At 51.3% G+C, this 20,574-nt stretch overlaps 7 protein-coding genes across 7 annotated transcripts; 2 read left to right on the top strand and 5 right to left on the bottom strand.

Moving 5' to 3' along the window:
* Nucleotides 1-649: 649 nt before the first annotated feature.
* Nucleotides 650-2,704, bottom strand: A1O3_03250 (uncharacterized protein; the record flags this gene model as incomplete). The annotated part of the gene is made up of 5 exons (XM_007733388.1): nucleotides 650-1,206; nucleotides 1,262-1,520; nucleotides 1,592-1,955; nucleotides 2,057-2,298; nucleotides 2,375-2,704. 5 exons carry the CDS (start codon nucleotides 2,702-2,704, stop codon nucleotides 650-652), a joined length of 1,752 nt encoding a protein of 583 aa, XP_007731578.1.
* Nucleotides 2,705-3,509: 805 nt separating this feature from the next.
* On the top strand, nucleotides 3,510-4,840 carry A1O3_03249 (uncharacterized protein; the record flags this gene model as incomplete). Its single annotated transcript, XM_007733387.1, has 5 exons — nucleotides 3,510-3,627; nucleotides 3,690-3,773; nucleotides 3,830-4,168; nucleotides 4,227-4,622; nucleotides 4,710-4,840. The coding sequence occupies 5 exons, from the start codon at nucleotides 3,510-3,512 to the stop codon at nucleotides 4,838-4,840; spliced, it is 1,068 nt and encodes a 355-aa protein (XP_007731577.1).
* A 593-nt stretch (nucleotides 4,841-5,433) lies between these two features.
* A1O3_03248 (uncharacterized protein) lies at nucleotides 5,434-6,609 on the bottom strand (the record flags this gene model as incomplete). The annotated part of the gene is made up of 3 exons (XM_007733386.1): nucleotides 5,434-5,929; nucleotides 5,978-6,143; nucleotides 6,210-6,609. The coding sequence occupies 3 exons, from the start codon at nucleotides 6,607-6,609 to the stop codon at nucleotides 5,434-5,436; spliced, it is 1,062 nt and encodes a 353-aa protein (XP_007731576.1).
* A 699-nt stretch (nucleotides 6,610-7,308) lies between these two features.
* Nucleotides 7,309-9,611, bottom strand: A1O3_03247 (uncharacterized protein; the record flags this gene model as incomplete). The annotated part of the gene is made up of 10 exons (XM_007733385.1): nucleotides 7,309-7,716; nucleotides 7,762-7,781; nucleotides 7,841-8,147; nucleotides 8,195-8,376; nucleotides 8,426-8,497; nucleotides 8,571-8,813; nucleotides 8,843-9,014; nucleotides 9,065-9,252; nucleotides 9,307-9,391; nucleotides 9,453-9,611. The coding sequence occupies 10 exons, from the start codon at nucleotides 9,609-9,611 to the stop codon at nucleotides 7,309-7,311; spliced, it is 1,836 nt and encodes a 611-aa protein (XP_007731575.1).
* A 1,017-nt stretch (nucleotides 9,612-10,628) lies between these two features.
* A1O3_03246 (uncharacterized protein) lies at nucleotides 10,629-11,345 on the bottom strand (the record flags this gene model as incomplete). Its single annotated transcript, XM_007733384.1, has 3 exons — nucleotides 10,629-11,102; nucleotides 11,192-11,248; nucleotides 11,319-11,345. 3 exons carry the CDS (start codon nucleotides 11,343-11,345, stop codon nucleotides 10,629-10,631), a joined length of 558 nt encoding a protein of 185 aa, XP_007731574.1.
* A 571-nt stretch (nucleotides 11,346-11,916) lies between these two features.
* On the top strand, nucleotides 11,917-13,906 carry A1O3_03245 (uncharacterized protein; the record flags this gene model as incomplete). The annotated part of the gene is made up of 5 exons (XM_007733383.1): nucleotides 11,917-12,116; nucleotides 12,179-12,431; nucleotides 12,540-12,713; nucleotides 12,827-13,236; nucleotides 13,327-13,906. The coding sequence occupies 5 exons, from the start codon at nucleotides 11,917-11,919 to the stop codon at nucleotides 13,904-13,906; spliced, it is 1,617 nt and encodes a 538-aa protein (XP_007731573.1).
* Nucleotides 13,907-14,170: 264 nt separating this feature from the next.
* On the bottom strand, nucleotides 14,171-15,997 carry A1O3_03244 (uncharacterized protein; the record flags this gene model as incomplete). The annotated part of the gene is made up of 1 exon (XM_007733382.1): nucleotides 14,171-15,997. One exon carries the CDS (start codon nucleotides 15,995-15,997, stop codon nucleotides 14,171-14,173), a length of 1,827 nt encoding a protein of 608 aa, XP_007731572.1.
* Nucleotides 15,998-20,574: the final 4,577 nt, after the last annotated feature.

Below are 20,574 nucleotides of genomic sequence, written 5' to 3'. Positions count from 1 at the left end.
CTGTGTCGAGAGAACATAACCACAGACGCGACAGATCAAGAGAGATCGAGAACGACGATCGGCGAGAACACACTCGACGATCTCGAGATGAAGAGATTGAAGACGGGTCTGTCTTTCGACCGCGGAGAGATCTGACCATTTCATCTTCACGAGAAATTTAGTGCTATCGATTTACTGCTAATAAGCTTCATAAATTCTGTACTTGAGATACTCGCACGCGTCGATGGCTAGAAATACTCACGACGCGTCCTATCGATATCGGTAATCGTTCCTCTATCGTGCCTACGACCAATGAAACGCATTCATGTATTCGTGGTCGGGTGGAGAACACTACGCCGCCAGGCGATTGGCGGAGGTACGAAACGGAATGCGTTTCGCACCGACCTAGCGGGGACGGGGGACGGAAACACATTCCGTTCCGCACTCTCCTAATATGTGTAGGCTTTATGCTCTGCTACCTTTTTCTGTGCACCATATTAACGGAGAACAGTGACATAGACTGTAAGAGCAGCGAACAAACATGGGATCCTAGAGAGACGGCTTTAGCGTTTGTTGCCTCAGTAATCAAGAAGAGTAGTATCACGTACACGTAAATCTGTGCCTGTCGCCTTTGGCATGGACCTATCCTCGAATACAAGAAGCGCTACCTCTACTTCTCCACGTACCATGCAAGATCGTTGCCCTTCTTCAGCTCATATGCCAAAAATCCATTCCCCATGAACCTGAAACGATTCGGGCTTTGATATCGGACATCAAAGTCCTCCGGTCTCAGCTCACTGATGAACTTCCTATACAACAATGCGCTCCCTGCAAAAGTTGCTGTAACACGTCCATCGACCCGATTGTTCTTATACCAGCTGCGGCAAGCTCCTGTCCACGTCAGCAATTTATGAATCTGGTCCCCGTAAGCTGTAAACTCGTCCACAACATCCTGCTTCGGTGCCACGGATTTGATGTCCTCCTCGGCCATCTTTTTGATCCACTTGATCATGTACTCAGCCGACCAACCGAGACTCTCCATCAAGGACCCATGTCCAATAGTGGCGTTAGGACCAGTAAAGATGAAGTAGTTTGGCATATCGGGACAGGCCAGCGATACATATGACTGTGGCTCTTGAGCCCACTTCTCGCCGAGGCTGACTTTGTTGCGTCCAATAATGGGATATCGAGGACAGTAGGAGACGTCAAACCCAGTTCCACAAACGACTGCAAGTCTTATTACCATCACAATATAGGATCTTAGGGTTAGGATATTACTCACTGACGTCCACCTCATAGAATTTACCGTCCATAGTATGGAGACCTTTCTCAGTCACCTCTGTGATGGGACTTTGTGTCAATTGGACATTCGGCCGGAGGAATGACTCTAGGTAGCCTTCGCCCGGAGTGATACGTCGGCATCCTAGCTCCCACTTCGGAATAAGCTGTTCACAGAGCAACGGATCGTGCTTCAGCTTCTCGGCCATTTGCTCCTGGGCCAATTTCAGGACTTTAGTGTTTTCAGGCGAATTCTTTACGAACTGCAACACATCAACCATTCGTCCTTGGTGCCTGAAAAGGATTGTTAAACTGGGATAAAGGAAGAACCCACCATCTTGAATCCATCATTAATATTGTGGATCAACGTTTTCCGGTATCGATTGTGCTCTTTCTTGTTCTCCCTGAAATTTCTCTTCTCCTCTTCGGTGTACCGTGGGTTATACGCAGGGTCATCCTTGCCCAGTAAAGACGCTGGATTCATCGTTGATACGACCCATGTTGGACCACGCTGGAAGCTCGTTATGCTGGCACCCGGGAGCTTGGCCAACTGCGGCAAGATCTGGATACCGGAGCTGCCATTCCCAATGATGGCGATGCGCTTGTGGCTATAGTCGTAGTTGTGGTCCCATGACGCCGAATGGACAATCTGTCCGTTAAAGCTGTGCAGGCCGGGGATGGAGGGCCACTTCCATTCACTGTCGTGGTCCAATCATGTTAGTCGACCAGTCGAGCCATGTTGATAGGACGTTGGTTTCAGGGTCCTAAACAGTTCGATGGACCAGGCCAGGTGACTCACTTCAGGAAACCCTGTCCAGAGATGAGAATATCGGCGTACTCTTCAGTCTCTATCTCGCCATGCTTCACTTTGACCAACCATTGTCCCCTATCTTCCTGCCAGAACGCGCCCACAACGTGATGGTTGAGCCGCACGTCACGGTCGAGGTCCCACTTCTTGACGGTCTTGTGCATGTGCTCCCAGATTTCTTGTCCAGATGAATAAAAGTAATTCCAATCGGGATTCGGATCGAACGGGAATGCCTGGAATTTCTCAATCAATTCAGTTGATAGCCACCCCTCATACATGAATATGTTTTCACCATTGAAGGAGGCCTACATAAATATGCGAAGGAACATCACACATCACGCCTGGATACGTGTTCACCAACCAGGTGCCACCGATTTCATGGCGTGCCTCGTAGATGGTATGCTCAAGCAGATCCTGTAACTCCGGGTGTTGATGTTGGAACTTGTGTGCGAGTGTCAAGCCCGAATATCCCGCGCCGACGGTGATGACACGTAATTTGCGCGTCGGCGTGTAGGCCGGGGCGGGATTCAGGGGGATTGTGATGGAGGCCAGGTGTGAGTGGTTGCCTAGGTCTCCATTGGTGGTGGTATGGGCGCCGTTGGGAAGCACCGACGGCGTTGTTGGGTCGTTGATTGCCATTGTTCGTGATGCTATTTGGTCACCAACTCAACACAAGATCTTGGGCTATGGTCGTGCAGGACTCCGGACAGGCTCATGTAGACTTGGCTAGGAAGTCGATATGAAACTATCTTCTTGATGTCCAATTTACTATAGTTGATGGTAATATACCGGTAGGCTCTTTGCATTTATCTAAGAGAAACCGCCATCCGCTCCATAGCTCTAGGGGAGAGTTGGGGAGATCGAAAGACCGGAGAAATGTGTTGTGTGGACTGAAATACAGTATGTTACTTAATCAGACCCCGCCTGCTAGTGCTACGACAGGAATATATCATTGTTACAAGGACTGTGGATGGTGCGCCGCGAAAAGCCTCCAACATAGCCGAGGCGGGCAAGAGGTATGACTAGACCCCAAGACTCGTCAGGTCCATCCAAACCAGAAAGGGTCTCTTTCGGGATCCCCATTCATATTTGCCTGTTGAGAGCAATCCTGCTTGGAGTCTCTGCATGTACATATTCGCCGAATTTCAAGCTTGGCGGTTACCGAGATCGCCCACCCCCCCTCTCCGGGGACAGTTTGCCGCCGCGGGGAAAACTGTCCCACATTTACATGCATAGATAGGACTAATCGGGGTAGCTAGAGGGATTCATTCTCCGAGGCAAGGTTGAACCCCAATCAGATAGCCGAATCGTGTCCTGCTGCTTTCTGTAAATTGTCAACATGTAGCTTTCGTTCCTTGCCTTTGTACCACTTACTTGTTAATCTGAACGTTGAGCCGAGTATATATCTACCAATACATCTCATCGATCTTAGAGAGCTATGACAATGCGTGCGCTCCGGTTCCACGGCAACAAAGACGTCCGAGTGGATGAGATCCCAGAGCCAGCCTTGCGACCCGGCTGGGTAAAGGTCAAGAATGCCTGGGCTGGAATCTGCGGATCAGGTACACTTCTGTATCTCCTGTCGAAGTGCAAGTGCAGATCCAGGGCTGACTTGGACTGATAGATCTGCATGAATATTCTATTGGGCCGATGAACGCGCCCACCAAACCCCACATATTGACTGGCGAGAGCCTTCCGTCTGTGCTCGGTCAGCTTTGAGAGTCCTCGGAGAGCGGTAGACATTGGTAGTACTAACGCCTTCAGGCCACGAATTCGCGGGGACCATTGTGGAATTAGGCGAGGGCGTGACGGATCTCGAAGTTGGGCAGAAAGTAGCGGTTTTCCCTGTCCTCTCGGACCACACATGCTACTGGTGCCAGGAAGAGACGTATGGATTATGCGAGAAATGGGGTTTCCTGGGATACAGCGGCTATGGTGGTGGAATGGCCCAATACATCTGCATCGACAAGGAAGCCATCCACAAACTTCCAGATAACATGCCCCTCGACGTGGGGGCACTGGTCGAGCCGCTTGCTGTTGCATGGCACGCTGTGAAGCTGAGCAAGGTTGGGCCGGAGCATCATTGTCTGGTTGTCGGAGCTGGTAAGCAGACGCACACTCCATCTAATCCTATGCTGAGAACGTGGACACTTCACTTCAGGTCCCATCGGCATTGCAACAGTGCACTGCCTTCTCGCTCACGGCGTCCGGTCAGTGATTGTCTCTGAACCCTCGCCCGCCAGAATGCAGCACGCCAAAGACGCTGGTGCATCGTATGTGCTGGATGCGACGAAAGAAGACGTCCCCGCCTTCTGCAAGAAGATCGCCGACGGCTATGGCGTCCATGCAGCCTTTGAATGTGCTGGGATTCAAGCTGCCTTTGATGTGGCGCTGGCATCCGTCCGCGGCAAAGGGGCCATCATCAATATCAGTATCTTCGAAAATCCGCTTGTGATCAAGACACCAAACTTGATTAATAGGAGGTCGATCAGCTACATTGGATCCAATATTTATACCCGTGTGGAGTTTCAGGAGGTCATTGATGCTATTGCTTCCGGTAGGACATTCTCTCATTCTGGCATTGTCTCCTTTCAGAAGATTTTAATGGTGGGCGAGATACTGACTTCCGTCTTTCAACAAACAGGGAGAATCAAGGCACCGGAGAAGATGATAACGGGAAGAGTGTCGTTGGATGACGCTGTAGATAAGGGATTTCGCGTTCTGCTCGATCAAAAGGATAAGCATGTAAAGGTCCTGGTAGACCCTTGGGCGTAGGTTACTCTTGGCCAGCACGATTTTAGGTATCCCGAGAACCTAGGTACCGAGTGTGGTAAAGATAAGGAAGGATCTACTAGATCGCAGATTTGCAATCTTACTCCGCATTCGCACCAAGTTACCTGTCACCTTGTTAAAGGTTGAAATCTTCTATGTTCGCTATTAAAGGGGTACAGGTGGAGCCTAGACTATATAGGTGTCCCTATACCAGCCTTCTCGTTAAAGGGCAAGGCTGAGGGCGGCGCATTCACTCTTTTTGAATATGCCTGCCAAGCTAGCTGATAGTGTTGTAAGAGCTTGTAGAATCGTAGACAGAGCATAAATGTCTGGTGCTTGAACCAGAGTCACTGCAAAATGAAGGATATGCTTGCTATATCTTGGTCAACCCGCCTTTGGTTAGACAGTTCCTTGCGAGAATGGTGATTTATCCAGATGCGGCACCTTGACTGTCTGGATTCTATCTAGTAAATACCAGTAAAAAAGGTTAGAACAGCTAGCTAGACAGACATCATTTCCGAAGACCTAGGGGGCCCTAGATAGTCTTTATATTCACAGACCTGGATCACGTCTTACTCTGCAGCCCTATTGACGTTTCACTTCAGTGGTTGGTGAGGCCTCAACTCCGTCATTGCATCAGCACCTCCATCCTGGAATCCAACACGTACCCAATCCGGCAAGCACCTTGCTGGGGCGGCAATATAAGAAAAGGCGGGAATCATGACGTTCTGGGCCCTTCCACTCCATACAATCTCGCAAATCCGTTCACCAACATCTGCCGGACTCAATCTTGGCATGATAAAGTTCGAGGGGGCCTTGAGGCCATCGAACATCTTGGTCTTGACGGCCGAAGGGTTGATGACCGAAACACGTACAGCCGGGGCTTTGTACACGTGTTTGAGTTCAGTCTGTAGTCCTTCGAATATAGCAACAGCTGCTGCTTTAGTGGCACCATAGTCGACAACTCCAGAGGTGGTAACATATCCGGCCTGAGAAGCTGTAATCAGGAAGTGACCGTGGTTGTGCTCCGCCATGGAGGGAAGAAAAGCCTTTGCTATCCATAGGATACCAAGGTTGTTGACCGAGAAGGTCCTAAGCGTGTCAGCCAGGTCGAGAATAGACCACCACCAAACAACCTACAGCTCAATGTCTCTGCTTGACGCCTGCAGTATTGGTTTGCCCCGACAGATGCCAGCATTCGCCACGACGCAAGTAGGATCTCCAACTTCTTCTCGTATCTTGCCCGCCAGCGCTTGAACCTTGTCAAAGCTCGTGATATCACACTGGTAATAGAACAGATTGGACGCTATGAACGCAGAGTCTGTCAGAATCCGAATCTGTGCAATGGACTGCTGACAGCATGTTTACTCACGGGCCTTGTAAGTCAGTGGAAGCACATCAAGCACTATGACCTTGCTTCCTCTTTTCGCAAACTTCTGTGCTGCTTCGGCCCCGATACCTCCAGCAGCGCCTGTTACAAGAATGATCTCTTTGTCCCAGTCAAACTTGGCTTCCACCCCATTGTTCATCGCACGACGACTCAGGACGCGATTGATGCGTAAGATGAGACCTGCGCATACGAGCTTTAGGGCTTTTGATTGGAGATTCGGTAGAGGACCCAATCGGTATCCCAGAAAAGATTTTGTATCTGGATGAATCGACAGTTTGCTTGTTGTAAAAAGCTGCAGCGCCACAGGTACAAATATCGAAACCCATGGGTTGAGGAAGGTCTGATCGACGAATTCGAGCACGTGCCCGATAGAGAACTGCATCTTGCACTCCAAGTATCTGATCAACTACATGGCGAGAAAGAATATTGCAGGGCATGATCCATATATCTAACTGAAAAGCCGTTGTCTTAGAATTGCACCTAGCTTCCGATGATCTCCCAAGTCAATTTAATTCCGCAGCATTAGATGTCAGACCTTTCTGACAACCCCCCCTTGGGCCGGAACTCCAAGTACTCCGTAGGTCGCGCCCCGCTTTGATCCATCCAGGGACAAGGGTCTATTATTGTGAAACGCTTGAGGCGGTAGCTAAGTTACTTCATCACAATCAGAACAGCATGGCCTTTACAAATATTCAATCATGTAATACCTGACATTATCTCCATGGCGATCCTGGGAGACTAAAAGGTCTAACTAGAAACCCTTTTAGTGTTTCCGAACATAATTCCAGGGCTACAAGGCCGATGTGGAATTCGGATTTTCCATTTGACATGTACCCAGACATTTTGAGGGCCACCACACCCTTTACTATCAAACCAGGAACCATAGTCACAGTAAAGACCTCCAGGGCTCGAGAAGCGACGGTTCCCATCTCCCCTCTGAAAGTCCGATATAGCAGACATCGGATGTGGTCAACTGAAGCTTCTGATGGCAATTCCTCAACAACTATTACACTGCCCGCGGCTCCTCTCATAAGATGTGACTAGTGGATCGTATTGAGCTCAACTCCTCTGGATCATATCACTAGGCTTCCACCCTAGATGCGGTCGACTCCTTGTTCCGTTTCCGACCAAGCAATGTAGGATTAGCCACAAATGAAGGGCGATTGAGGCGAACTGGAACTTCTGAGGACAGGTAAACGTCAAGGTTTGGAGAACGGAAACTCAGGTACATCATCGGTAGCCCGTAGACAAGGGAGATCAACAGGACAAACCTCCAAGCGTTGGTCCCTGCTTCAGTGACTCCGGCCAAAGCGCCTTCCAGGGCGAAGAAGTTGATACCTGGAACGCTGAAAAGACTCGATGTATCGCCAGTGGCTTGGGCTACACTTAGAGCCTGAAGCAGGGCTGGGAGCGAACTGGGCGGCAGACCAGCCTTGAGAGCATTCTCAGACACGAACTCGATCGTCTTACTTTGGAAGCGCGGGAGATACTGGTACTGAATCAGCGGGGTTTCGGAACATAGACAGATACTTACTATGGCTGCAAATAAGGATTCTGCCCGTGCATGTTAGTATATAGCACCACTTTGACAGTGCGGGACCTGTAGGGCTCACCAAATAAAGCAAAGCCAAGGCCACGAATGCCTGACACCAAGCCTGTGACCAGTCCCAAGTCGCGGGGGTGAGCGGTGAGAGGTCCCGTTACATAGGTGATGACCATGACATATCCTTGCCCAATTCCAGTCAGAGCCCAGCAGGCCAGTGCAGTTCTATGTCTCTTGGGGGCGAAAGAAGGAAACGTCGCCAAAAAGACCATACAAAGGATCGTGCTTGCAACGATGTGCCATTTCACGTGCCGGGGTCTTGCCAGGCTGATGGTTGCTGCGACGATGCCTCCTGTAAGCCCTGCACTCCAACTTGACTACATACAAGGTTAGCATTGTCCAGCCGAAATGCAGAGTGACTTACAATATCCCAAGCGGCGCCCATTCCGGTTCTATTATATATGCTTTGGAATGAAATCGCTGTGCCTTGCTGATAGAACCACAAGAGTAGTGAGGTCATAGAGGCGAGTGTGATCTGGGTCAGAGAGGTCCTATTACGGATTAAATATGCCGGTAGGGCCGCATGGTCATTTCCACGGAAGAATTCTGTGCGTGATTAGTGTGAATCCTCTGCGATTATGAAGCAATCCCGTACGGTATGCCAAATAGAGAACCAGGACGAGGCCGGAAATAGTAATGAGGGTGATGATTTGAGGTGACCGCCAGGCTATGTTCAGTCAGAGTCAGAGTCAGAGACATCACTCAAAGCACCAGGTATTGGTATCAAGGCAAGGCATTACGGTAAACAGTTCTTCCCCAGAGAAGAACATATGTCAGAAATCCAGCTGACAGGGTCAAGGTAACCAGGCCCGGCCAATCCTTCTTATGGAGCTCGTCTTTGGCAGCGAGGTGTTCGTGGATCTGCTGATATGTTGGCGGATGGTAGGAGATGAACAATCCTACCAGAGACACGAAGCTGAAGATGGCGTTGATGGAGTAGCACCAGCGCCAACCATCGCCCGTGTTTTCAACCAAAGCCTCGGCTGGAGATCGTTTATCAGCCGTCTGAAACTATTCTTAGGAGGCGAGGACTTGCCAATTGCAGGAAACATGGCCAGCAGTGGTGCAAAGAGAGCCATGGAGAGTCCCGTCACCACGAAGCGGTGCTTGATCGGGACCAGCTCGGCCAACACCAGCCATGGTGACATGATTTGGACGCCACTTCCAATGCCAATGAGCGCAATCTACCATGAATCAGCCAGCACACAAAGAGCAGAGGTGTCCTGGCAATTACCCCTCCAACCAGTGTTGATCCCGTCGAGGCTCTGCCGGCGACAAGGAAGCCGACGAACGAGATCACACTCCCGGAAAGCAAGACCCAACGACGACCGACCAGGTCCGAGAGTCTGCCACAGAGAAAGCAGCTGAATGACTGACAGAAAAAGATGGTTGGAGTGGTCCACTTCACCGCGGCGCTGGATACTACTTGGATGTAAGCAGTATGTCCCCAAATAGACACATGTGTACACAACTAACCGAATTGTGTCGGAAGATAAAACAAGGAGAGATTCCAGCATGGTGAAGTTCCTAAAAATCCGGCATAGAAGCACAAGGAGGTCGACTATTGAGTGGTCAGCGGAACCACTATTTGCCAGTGAAATACCATTTTGTTGAGAGCGTACCAGAAACAAGACGATGAATTGCCAGTCCCAGTAGGTGAAAGCAGGTTGTACAGGCGCGTCGGCCTCTGGAGATGTAGCTCGGGCTACAACCGTCTCATCCTTGTCTGGATTCTGTTCATGATGAGTGAAGAAGCTCTGCTCTTCTTTGTTTGACGCCATTTCCAAAATATCCACTGCGAAGCGTTTGTTGATGAATGGTCAAGGTACAGCCTGGAATGCTCAGAAGACTTGAAACAGGAGGGACGAGCTTGTTTAACACACCCTACGCTGGCACTCGCCGTCGGGACCAAACAGCCGGCGTCCCGAGTCCAAACTATCAGACTATCTGCTACGAACATCTCAGGGGTCCTCTTTATTGCCCACCTCTAGACTCCGTACCCAAAATGGACGTTGTGAAGCAGGATTTCTGCGGGGACCCCACAAGCGACTGGTCCCCAGGTCACCCCAGATTCCGTGGGTAGTCCGTTGCGTCGATCAGACGGATGCTAAAGGCACTCCCGTCCCGACCGCGGAGCAGTGTGGAACTTACTGTACAGTACCCAAGGAAAATCTTGTTCCCTGAAAGTTCCGGAGCATGACCAGACGTGTTAATATTGTCTGCTATTCCACTATCCGACCGCGGGAAGAAAAGAATGACACAATGATTTATTTGGTTTGGCGGAGTAGGGCAGCCCGGTGAAACACGATCGATGACTTTGTCTTCGGGGAGTCTTCGGATCACCATTGTCGGCTGAACCTCTTTCCCGGATCGACATGGCTCTCAAGGGCCTCAAAGGGGCAATGACGCGGGGAAAGTATCGGTTCCAGCCCAACTTTGACCGTCTAATGCTCAAATCCAATTCAAAAAAAAATACTCATAATATTCTTTCCTTGGAGAAAGTTGGGCAACAGTTACAATAAGGATCCGAATGGAAAGAATTGCGGATATCTCATCCTCGATGGTCGTCTCGCAACTTTCTCGGCCCGTTCCTGGGCAAGGCTTTTGTGGATTTACTGCTTCTCTGTACCTGAATTGGTGTATATTGACTACTGGTAAGGTGTTTAACGAAACATTGGCTATCTTGATACCATAGAATCCCAATCCTTGCTCAGTGGCCAATGTTAAGACCATTCAAGAGCCAAATAGTCATATTCGTTGCTCCTACACTGCCTCTCTTCGTGATACCCACGGCCAGCTTAGAACTGGAAAGCGTCCTGGGGCTTGACAGAGCATGTGGGATCTGACTTCATGCTTGACATGATGGTTGGGAAAGAGACATGTTCATGCACCCATTGCCACTTGCCATCGATCTTTTCTAGAATGCCGGTGATTCGGTAGGTCATCTCAAAGGCCTTGCCGTCCTCCGCGGTGCCGCCAATCAGACGTTGGTACATGGTGGCGTAGCCGGTTGTTTTGGAGGTGGCAAAGACCTCAAGATTCTTGATCTGAAAGGTTGACTTGGAGAAGTAATGGAAAGTCTCGTCGAAATGAGCTTTGAAATCGCCTCGACCGGTGAAGCCAAAGATATCGAATGTCACCACCTCGGGAAAGTTGTAGAACTTCCGACCCGGCTCGATGCTGGCGTTGAACTCCTCGTTCATGCAGTGGGCCCAGCCTTTGTAGAGTTCAAGGATCTCTCGCTCTTCTTCGAGCAGTTCGGGCCTGTGCAACTAGGACGTGGCGGCGCAATGTCAGCTCAGCCATGCCGTGGCGCATCCCAGGAACAGGAACGACGCTCTCCACAACGGTTATGACCAACCTTGCTGGGTGGATAATCTAGGTTCTTCCACGTATCCTCGATTGTGGTCAGAGTTTTCTGGGAAGAGAGCCGAGTCAGTCGACAGCTGCTCTCCTATGGCGGGGGGCAAAGACCAAAGACCACTCACATGGTCGAACCAGCCATCGGAAGCCATTGTGGGAAGCTCGTTGATCTTTGCGACTAGACCTTTCTTCAAGAAGAATCAGACGACTTGGGTATGTCTGAGGGCTAGGACGCAATCTCAATCCCAATCTCAATCTGGGGAAGGCTAGTACTGTAAGTCGAGCTTCAAGAGGGTAGACAGACAAATTATAATCATTCAGTCACCCTTCAAATATTCATTGCTGCTGGTGTCGGCAGATTTCCTTCCACCGCACAGTCGTAACTTGTAACCATGTCACCGATCGGTGTCAACGCTGTCGGTGAATTTGTCGGGGCTCGCAGCATGTTGTTTCGGTGGTTCGCCAACATCGCTCATTATCAGAGTCCCCGCCGAAAATTACACCGGATCTCACTCCTGGATGTTCTGGATGAGTGAGGACGACAGACAACCATGCGCAAATCGAGGCCCGACGACTTGATGGATCAAAGCGTTTTCAGAAATGTCGTGTTCCTCGTTGGGTGTTATATGAAGCCACCCCGGAACCCAGATCGATCATCTGGACCACTTCAAGAGAGACTTCGACCAGGCCGTTCTCGTTCCATTCTCACCACGAATCACAAACATGAGCGCCTTCCTCTCACCAAGCCTGGACCGTGTGCGTGATTTCCAACCTTTGCTCGTTGGTCTGTCATTGATCTTCTGCTATGGACTCTACCGGTTACTCCAAGTCGGAAGACGTGACCCTCGAATGCCGCCTGGGCCGCCGACCTTGCCGATCATTGGGAATCTTCATCAGATGCCACTGACTGGCATGTACAAACAGTATGTGTCTTCTGTCTCCTCTCTTCCCGGTTGCCATGGTACTAAATCTGGATGCCATGTAGATTCAAGACATGGGGCGAGCAGTACAACGGCATCTATTCCCTCAAATTTGGCCCAACCAACTTCATCGTTCTTTACGACCGGAAGGCTATTCACGAACTGGTGGACAAAAAAGGCACCATCTACGCCGACCGGCCCACCAGCTACGTCGCGGACCTGGTGACTAGCAGTCAGAGCTTGGTCTTCTCCAAATACACTCCAGTGATTCGGAGCAAACGAAAGATCGCAACACACAACCTCTCGGTAAGAAGGCGTGTCATCGGAAGACGGTTCACTTCACACTAACGCCTGTCACTGCCAGCCTCGCATCTTGGATGAGCAGGCGGCTCCATATCAAGACGCCGAGTAAGTGGCACAGAATAGCCTCGCAAACAGTTGGTGGTGGCTGACCTGGTGTCTAGGGTCACATGCCTGCTCAACGATTTGGTGCAGGATCCGGAAAACTTCTACAAATATGTCAGGCGCGTCACGTCCTCGATCGCTTGTATCTTGGTCTTCGGTCAGCGCGGCAAGACGTATGAGAACTTCTGGGGACATGTATGGCACTCTTCTTTTCTCTCTCCCTTTCGTGGATCCCTACTGACCTGTGCCAGGCGGTGTATGATGCACTTGACAAGGTGACCAGCACTTGATGCCTGCCGTCCTCGCAGCATAGGCTGACCACTAGACAGTTTGGGGAGGCACTGGAGCCTGGTGCCAATCCGCCAGTAGATGAACTGCCCATTCTGAAGTATTTCCCCGGAAGATGGAAGACGCGGGCTCGACACGCGGCCACGGTGATGCACGATATCTGGACCGAAGCACGGGACCGTGTCAACGAGCGTCGTGCCCGTGGCGACCATCGACAGTCGCTCGCGGACCGTCTGCTCACCGAATACAGCGAGAAGGGTGGATGTCCCATGAGCGATCATGCCTTGACCAAGCTCTTTGGCGAGCTGGTTGAAGGAGGGGCCGAAACCACGTCGTCGTCCATGTTGACCATGATCTTTTCCGTCGCGCGAAATCCCTGGGTGCAGAAAAAGGCCCAAGTTGAGATCGATGCGCTGTGTGGCGCCGACAGGTAAGAGACGCGATCCGATCCTGGGGCTGGGGCGCTGTTGTGTCTCTGTCCCTGTTCCTCTTCCATCACTCAACTAAAACCGTGCCACAGGATGCCCGAGTGGGCGGATTTTGACAAACTACCTTATATCAACTGCATTGTGAAAGAAGGCATGCGCTGGCGTCCGGCTATCGCCACGGGCATCCCGCATTGTGTGACCGAAGATGACTACTACCAGGGCATGCTGATCCCCAAAGACTCGACCATCTTCATTCCCATCTGGGCACTGCATCACTCAGAGCGCTACGGCTATGCCGACCCGCATGCATTTAACCCCGACCGCTACCTCAATCACCCGAAGCTGGCGAATGACTATGCCGGGAGCCCGGACCACAACCAGCGCGATCACTACGGCTATGGCGCAGGCAGGCGGATGTGTCCGGGTATACATCTTGCCGAGCGAAACCAGTGGCGCATCACAGCCAAGATTCTGTGGGCGTTTGAGATCTCGGAGCCGACTGATCCCAAGACGGGAGAGGTCCTTCACCTGGATCCCGAGGCGTTTACCGAGGGCCTTCTGCACGCCCCCAAACCATACAAGGTGGTGTTGAAGCCGAGGAGCGAGGCCCATGTCCAGACCATCAAGAGGCATTATGCCGACGCACTCAAGGTGCTGGCTCCTTATGAGTAATGGTAATGCAGGGGGCATGGTTGGTGGATTGGTTAGGGTCAGGGTCCAGGTCCGGGTTGGGGTCCGGGTTCGGGCCGGCTGTCTATTATTATGTCATTGATGAAACACTCTCTAGGACCATGTTCAGACTCACCAGAGTACTTAGCTGGTATTAGGAATAAGTAGTTGGCCGAGCGTCAGGAAACCCATGCATGAACACCTGGTCGCTGTACTACTACTGTACGTTCAAGACAGACTGTAAACTGTAAATACCCTCGTCAAAGTTCAGTCTGGGATCCTCCATTGAGCCATAAGCGAACATTCCAGATCGGCGGCCATGCCGAAGCCCAAATCAAAGTCGAAGCCTAAATTGTCCAAATCCAGCTCCCGAGCTTGCTCAAAGTCGGGGAAATAATTGTCCTCCACGCTCGGCCCGAGTAAGACGTCTTCCTCCACGGTTGGGACGAGCTTGGTAGAGGCGTGGGAGGCGCTCGAGGCCGTATTCTGGGCAGAGGGGGTCACTGAACGTCGGAAAATGATCGAATGTCCGGTTCCTGTCAAGTTCGGCCCTCTTTCCTGCGGTGTCATCGGTGGCAAGTCCTTGATCACATGACTACCGTTTCCTTGTCCCTTGTCACCTTGGGCGGAGGTGCCGTTGACGTGTCTGGAGGAGATGGTCGATTTGAGGTGTGCATCGAGCGCATCAAGCCCGTGTAGCAGCGTCCTCGGCGTGTCCCAGAATCTCACGTGTTTCTCGTAGGTCAACCGGAGGATTTCGACCTTGGAATCCTGGATCACCTTGTCCTTGCTTGGGGTCCCAATGTTGGCTTCGACGATTTGCACCGCCGCCGCCAGCCAGACGGTGCTCGCCATGAATGGATTCACATATCGGATGTGGTTGGGGGAGCTGCGGTTGATGATCCCCAGCACGTTGTTGGCCGAATCCGTATAATGCCGCAGGGCATGGCGGTCGATCACTTTCTTGGTCCCCCCTGTGGCGTTGGAGTTGTGCGGGGGGTCTGAGGAAGAGTTCCGTCTACCACTGCTCCGAGTTTCATGGTCCGTGTCGCCCGGTTCTGGGGATGATTGCCCAAACAGACTGTGGGAGTGGATCATGAACTTGGCCAGCTGGGCGGTGAGATGGATGCTGTATTTGGCACTGTCCACTTTCCGGCGGTCAACTGTCTCGGCCTGGTTGGGGGATGAAAAGCTCAGATACTCATCTCGGTAGCAGAGTGCATCAGGCAAGGTCATGAGGGTGCATTGTAGTGCATGCGTCGTCACGGTCAGAGCCCGCGCCGTTTCCTCCGTGGACGAGAGCGATTCTTGTGAAGCCCCAGGCTCCATTCTGCCGATCTTTGCTGTGAGGTGATGTACCGCGCCTCCGGGACTCGAGACCTGTGCATCTTGCATCAACGATGCGACGAGGATGAGCCAAGCCACGGGACTCTCGTTGCCGCTTCTTTGGAGCGACTTCCACCGGTCCATAGGCTCCATTTTCAGAGGACAGCTGGCATGGAACTGGCGTCCGATCCAAAACCGGTCCTCGATGGGAAGGTGGGTGTGGTTTTGTGACGCCTTGATGGCCGTCGGCAGGCGTTTGATGGTGCTGGCGAAAGCATCCATCTCCCAGATGGCCCACCAGGCCCGCCTCCGCTCTTCATCGGCACACCACTCCTGTACCTCGGCGGGCGTGGAGGGCGCCCAATCTTCAGATTTGCCAGCATCAATGAGGTGGAGATTCAACTCGTACGCCATTCGGATGGTAATACCTAACCACCTCCAGGATCGTCCACGGACGCCCTTGATCAGCTGGAACCACGTGCTCAAGATGACGGCCTGGAGAAAGTCCAGAGGAGGAGCATCATCTCCGCAGTCGGTCAACGCCTCCTCCTCGCAACGGAGAGCCAGTTGGTGGAAGTGGTCGGGACATGGGATCTTACTGGGGTGCTCGTGGAGAGGATCAGTCCAGTCGCTCCCATGGCTTTCCGCGACAAAGCGTGCCGAGAATGCGGACATGGCAGCCAAAAGGCAGCTGAGGTGCAGTGGGTTGCTGATCGACCTGAGCTTCTCGTCGAACGACGGCCGGTCAAACAGAGAATATGCGGTCATATTTTCAAAATAGAGGTCCACCCTGATAGTGCATTCTCGTTAGCTGCTACCAAGATAGCCCCAAGCGGTCGACCATCAGGGTTCAAGACTTAGACTTACAGCGTATGCATAGTATCGACCGATATGTTCAGCTCATGGCACGCATGACTCATCGAGTCCAGCTCGACCTCGCCCAAGGGGCAACGGTGTGAATTGACCTGCGGAGTCTCTCGACACCCTCCTAGAATGCTTTCCTCGTGTGAAGGATGTAGCAACAGCCACAGGCTAGCGGGTCCAGGTTCATTATTGGCGGTCAAGTCTGTCCTTGTGTTTGTTTCTGTCGAAGAGGCCTCGCCGTCCACATCCATTACGCTTTCGGATGGTCTCCTGGTCTTCCCAGGCAAGCAGCCCAGCGGGCAGAGTTGTGCTGGATGCTCGACATGGGTGACGCTGGATTTGTCTCCCTGAGAAGAGCTGCTTGGAGTTTGCTGCTGTCTGATCTGTCCCAAGGCGTGTGCACAATCCCGACGCGTTCTCTTGTTGAAGGAACCTAGATGTAGACATGTTAGACTCGCCAGATGCAGGCACGACGGGAAACAAGTTGCGCACCCACTCGAGGTCCAGGTCGCTTGCGCTCGCTGGGATACAAACAGACTTGGTTGAGTCTCGCGCAAGTATCGCATCCGGGAAGGGATTTATCACTTTTCTGGGAGTCAGGATCGAGAGCCGGATGATAGATTCAGCGGTGCGATGCCCGGCCAACTATCATGGATAGCTGCCTCACATACCGGCGACTTACCATCTTGTTTTTCGCCTACATCAACCCTAGTCAGCCGACGAACATAGCAGTTGGCAAAAGCCTCGCCTCGACAAGGCTTTGGTGCCCACAAGCCACCCTACCTTTTACAGTTTTCGCATGCCGAGCGAGGGAGATTGGCCACCTTGAGAGGTGCTCCCTGTCCTTGTGAAGAGTTCTCCATGTTTGGCTGGCTTTCGACGTGGAGGATATCAGAGCCTTGAGCCTTGTCCTGGGTTGCGCGCACGCGGGAGGTTGACGACGGCGGGTACGGGATGGATGGATCTTGCTTAAGCACAAGAGTGGCGAGATAGGCGCCTCTTGAAAGGGAAGGCAGGATGCAGGGCCTAAATCTTCGGCCCCAGCTTGGCCTCGTCCGGGGGGGGCCAAGGACATCGTCCTCCGGAGGGGCCTAAGGAGCCCCCGCGTCTCCCCTTGATCAACCCCCTAGCCATCCCCAGAGTGACAGATAGGCCCGGTTGGCCACCAGGCAAGTAGGGTCTGGGGAAATGCTGTGTGTGGCACCCTGCCTGGCCTCTTGACTGGTCGGCGGAACTGGTCGGCGTGACTCTGTGGGGAGATGGCCGAAAATCAGGCCGATCCTAGCAAAAGTGTATGTAGTAAGAATGACATACAGTATGGTTTTGCGCAGCGACCAGCACTCCCCCCGGCCGCACTCGCTGTTGTAATCGTGCCGAAATGATAAATGTCCAGACGCAGGTGTTTGTTGAACGAAGATTGAAAGATGAAAGATGAAAGGATGTGCAAGGGAGTGTGAGCTCGATGAAGGCATCGAGCTGGAGGTGGAGGTGGACGATGGTGCCGTACGTGACCGTCTCTCTCCACGTATGTAGCATTGTGCTTGGCAGGCACAGTTCAACCACAACCACAACCACAACCAACTACTCTCGTAGCTACACACATCGTCACCTCATCCAATCTGATTCCGTGACTGGCTTGGTCGTCGATATACACAGAGCATCTGGTCTAGCCTGGCGTATCTCAAGCTCGTTGAGACTTGGACTCGCCAATCCATCTTGTTCTGCTTCATCCCGCTCCCGGCCTTGTGAGCTGCTAGTGTGCAATATCCCTCTTTCATGACAGTGTCGATCCCTCCACTTCCCCATCCCCAGCCCAGCCCAGTCCCCCCGATCCCCATGGGGCCTTGTTACTCCAGACTTCGGACAATTGCCCCTTCGTCGGACAACCGACGACAGACTACAGACTACAGAGCTAGTCATCGAGACGACCCTGGATCGTCCGGGGTATTTGACTCGGAAGATCAAAAGTAGTGGAGTCAAGACGTTACTGGATGTGAGCTTGACCATCCCGCCCGATTAGTCGGCTTGACTCCCATCTGTGGTTTGGCAATGGAGTGCATGTGTCAGATTTGGTTACGTCGAAGTCTGTCATAAGTCGGACCACCTCGTAACGCACAACCTACGTAATGCACAACTGTTCATCATACCCACTAACACGCGTAACTACAACTTTAAGCAACTCGTTCTCAACCAACTATAGTATATATTATTCTACAACTATCTTAATATACCTATTATGTTCGAGCAAACCCTATAGGACGCGATTCGCGTATACGAACGCGGCGACTACCCCTCTCTTAACGCCGCCGCTATCGCCTTTAATATTAGCCGCTATACCTTAACGCGTCGATTAAGAGGAGGAAATACTCGTTAACAGGCTCGCGAGGTATAACAGCTCCTATCTTATACTTAAGAGCAACTCCTCGTACGATAGATTATAGACCTCGATACCGTCGGAGCCTCTTCTATCTTTATATAGGTACGAGAGTTTATAGGGCTTCTCTTGATAGCCTCTGGAGGACCTTCTTTAGTCGGCTATAACTAGATCGTACGCTTCCTTTAGCGTTAACTAGATATACTATCGAAGGTAGATCGAAAGATTAAATATCTACGTATAGAGAATACCTTCTCGAGTACTCTAAGAACCTTCTTTAATTACTTTTAGCGCGTTCTTAAGACTTATAATATTCGTACGAGCGATATTTAGAATTTTAACGAGTTAGAACTCGAAATAGATATCTATAATAACTAGAGGGTCTTAGGAAGAGCCTTAACGAAGCGTTCCTATTATAAGACCCCTAAAAATCGTAATTAGGTTAACTTATAAACTTCGTATACGCGTAAACGGAGGCTCTTAGTAAGTATTACTAGGAGTATACCTATAAGTAGATAATATCTTCGATTATAGACGTTCGATACTTATCGAGATATACTACTTAATAGAGGGCCTCGTCTATTACTTAATAAGGCGGCGAAGGCGATCGACGTACTTCTATAAAAGACTACCGAGTAATCGCTCTAATTATAATAGTTATTTATTAGCCGATAGGAGAAGAGCACTACGAAGCGTACGAAGGTCCGAATAGACTTAAATAAGGTGTTTACTTCTATTATAGATATTAAGGAGGCTTAGGAGCGAGTTACGCGACGTTAGGAGGAGTAGGATCGTCGAGATAGGGTTAGAGAGGTATAGGCGGCGTCTAAGGTACTCTTAAGGACCACCTTCGAGAGCCTCTGTATAGAGTGGCATGTAAACGACGTAGTATAACGCGTACGTTGAGTATTACGTAGGTTGTGCGTTACGAGGTGGTCCGACTTAATATGAACCTAGCTGATCAACAGAACCAAGCTTATGTGCACTCAAGTGCAGTCACCAACACCTTCGTCAAGACTTCCAACAGATAGCCAGTCACCATTGCAGGCTTGGTGAGTGGAAAGTGCACATTATGCCCATTGGCCGTTTTACAACATGCTGATGTTAGGTAGGACGGGAAAATGACAGCTCCCAGGAGCCCAATCATTCGTGCAACTTACTATATCTTAGTTCATGGCAGAGCATGGTGATGGGAGCAAAGTCTCCAACCATGCGTAAAAGACCCGTGGCTCATCATAAATCTGTATCTCTAGATGTGCACTCCTGGAAGTCGCTCAGGCGATGGCGCTGTGAAGGCTCCGCCGCACCCCTTTGGACTTCGCCACCACTTGAGATCTGAGGTTGATCATAGTGGTGGTGTGGTTTGCAAGACTTGTTCGACCCGACTGCAAAATTGAGCGTCCACAGTGACATGCTTAGGCCTAAGGATGAAATTCATGCCGAGTCAATATACACGAAGCAATCTTCACTGTTATGCCACTCGTCCACATTACTGCGTGGACGAGCAATGAGTAGTCCACACTCTTCCGTCGTCTTGTCAGGGGACCGCACCGCTCCTGTCTTTTCTTGAGTGGCGAAATACCCGCGAGGACGACTTTAGTCTTAGGTATGGATGTCATGGTGATTCCGAGCACAGAGATATTGGTCAAGAGAAATATCCAGAAATGCTGATGAGCAAAATTTTACGGAGTACACTGCTGCATAATTCACATGAAGAGTAAGTAAGGCCTAGCAGAGGGGAATATAGTGCGTCGTCCGGGGTACCATCCCGGGCTCAGGAGGCTTAGGGGATTAGGGGCTTTGGTAGGCTTAGGGCTCAGGGTTTCAGGGCTTAGGGGCTTAGGGGCTAAGAGGGCTTAGGGGCTCAGGCTCCTTAGGCTAAGGGGCTCCTACAGTAAGCCAGGTCGGCATCCCTCGAGCCTAAAGCATCTATGTAGCTATGTACTGTAACTCCGAACCCAATCATACCAAGAGACATCCTTGAGGTAGCAATTGTGGCCAGACTATACTTTACTGTAACCCCATCTAGGTGCCATCCAACATGAGAAACTCCATGGCCGACTCACTTCTACTAGTGTACCAGCATGCGCCTTAAGTCGGGGTTGGT

Source organism: Capronia epimyces (genome assembly GCF_000585565.1).
Source record: "Capronia epimyces CBS 606.96 chromosome Unknown aczIQ-supercont1.2, whole genome shotgun sequence".
NCBI lineage: Eukaryota > Fungi > Ascomycota > Eurotiomycetes > Chaetothyriales > Herpotrichiellaceae > Capronia > Capronia epimyces.
This window is presented reverse-complemented; position numbering and strand designations above follow the sequence as displayed.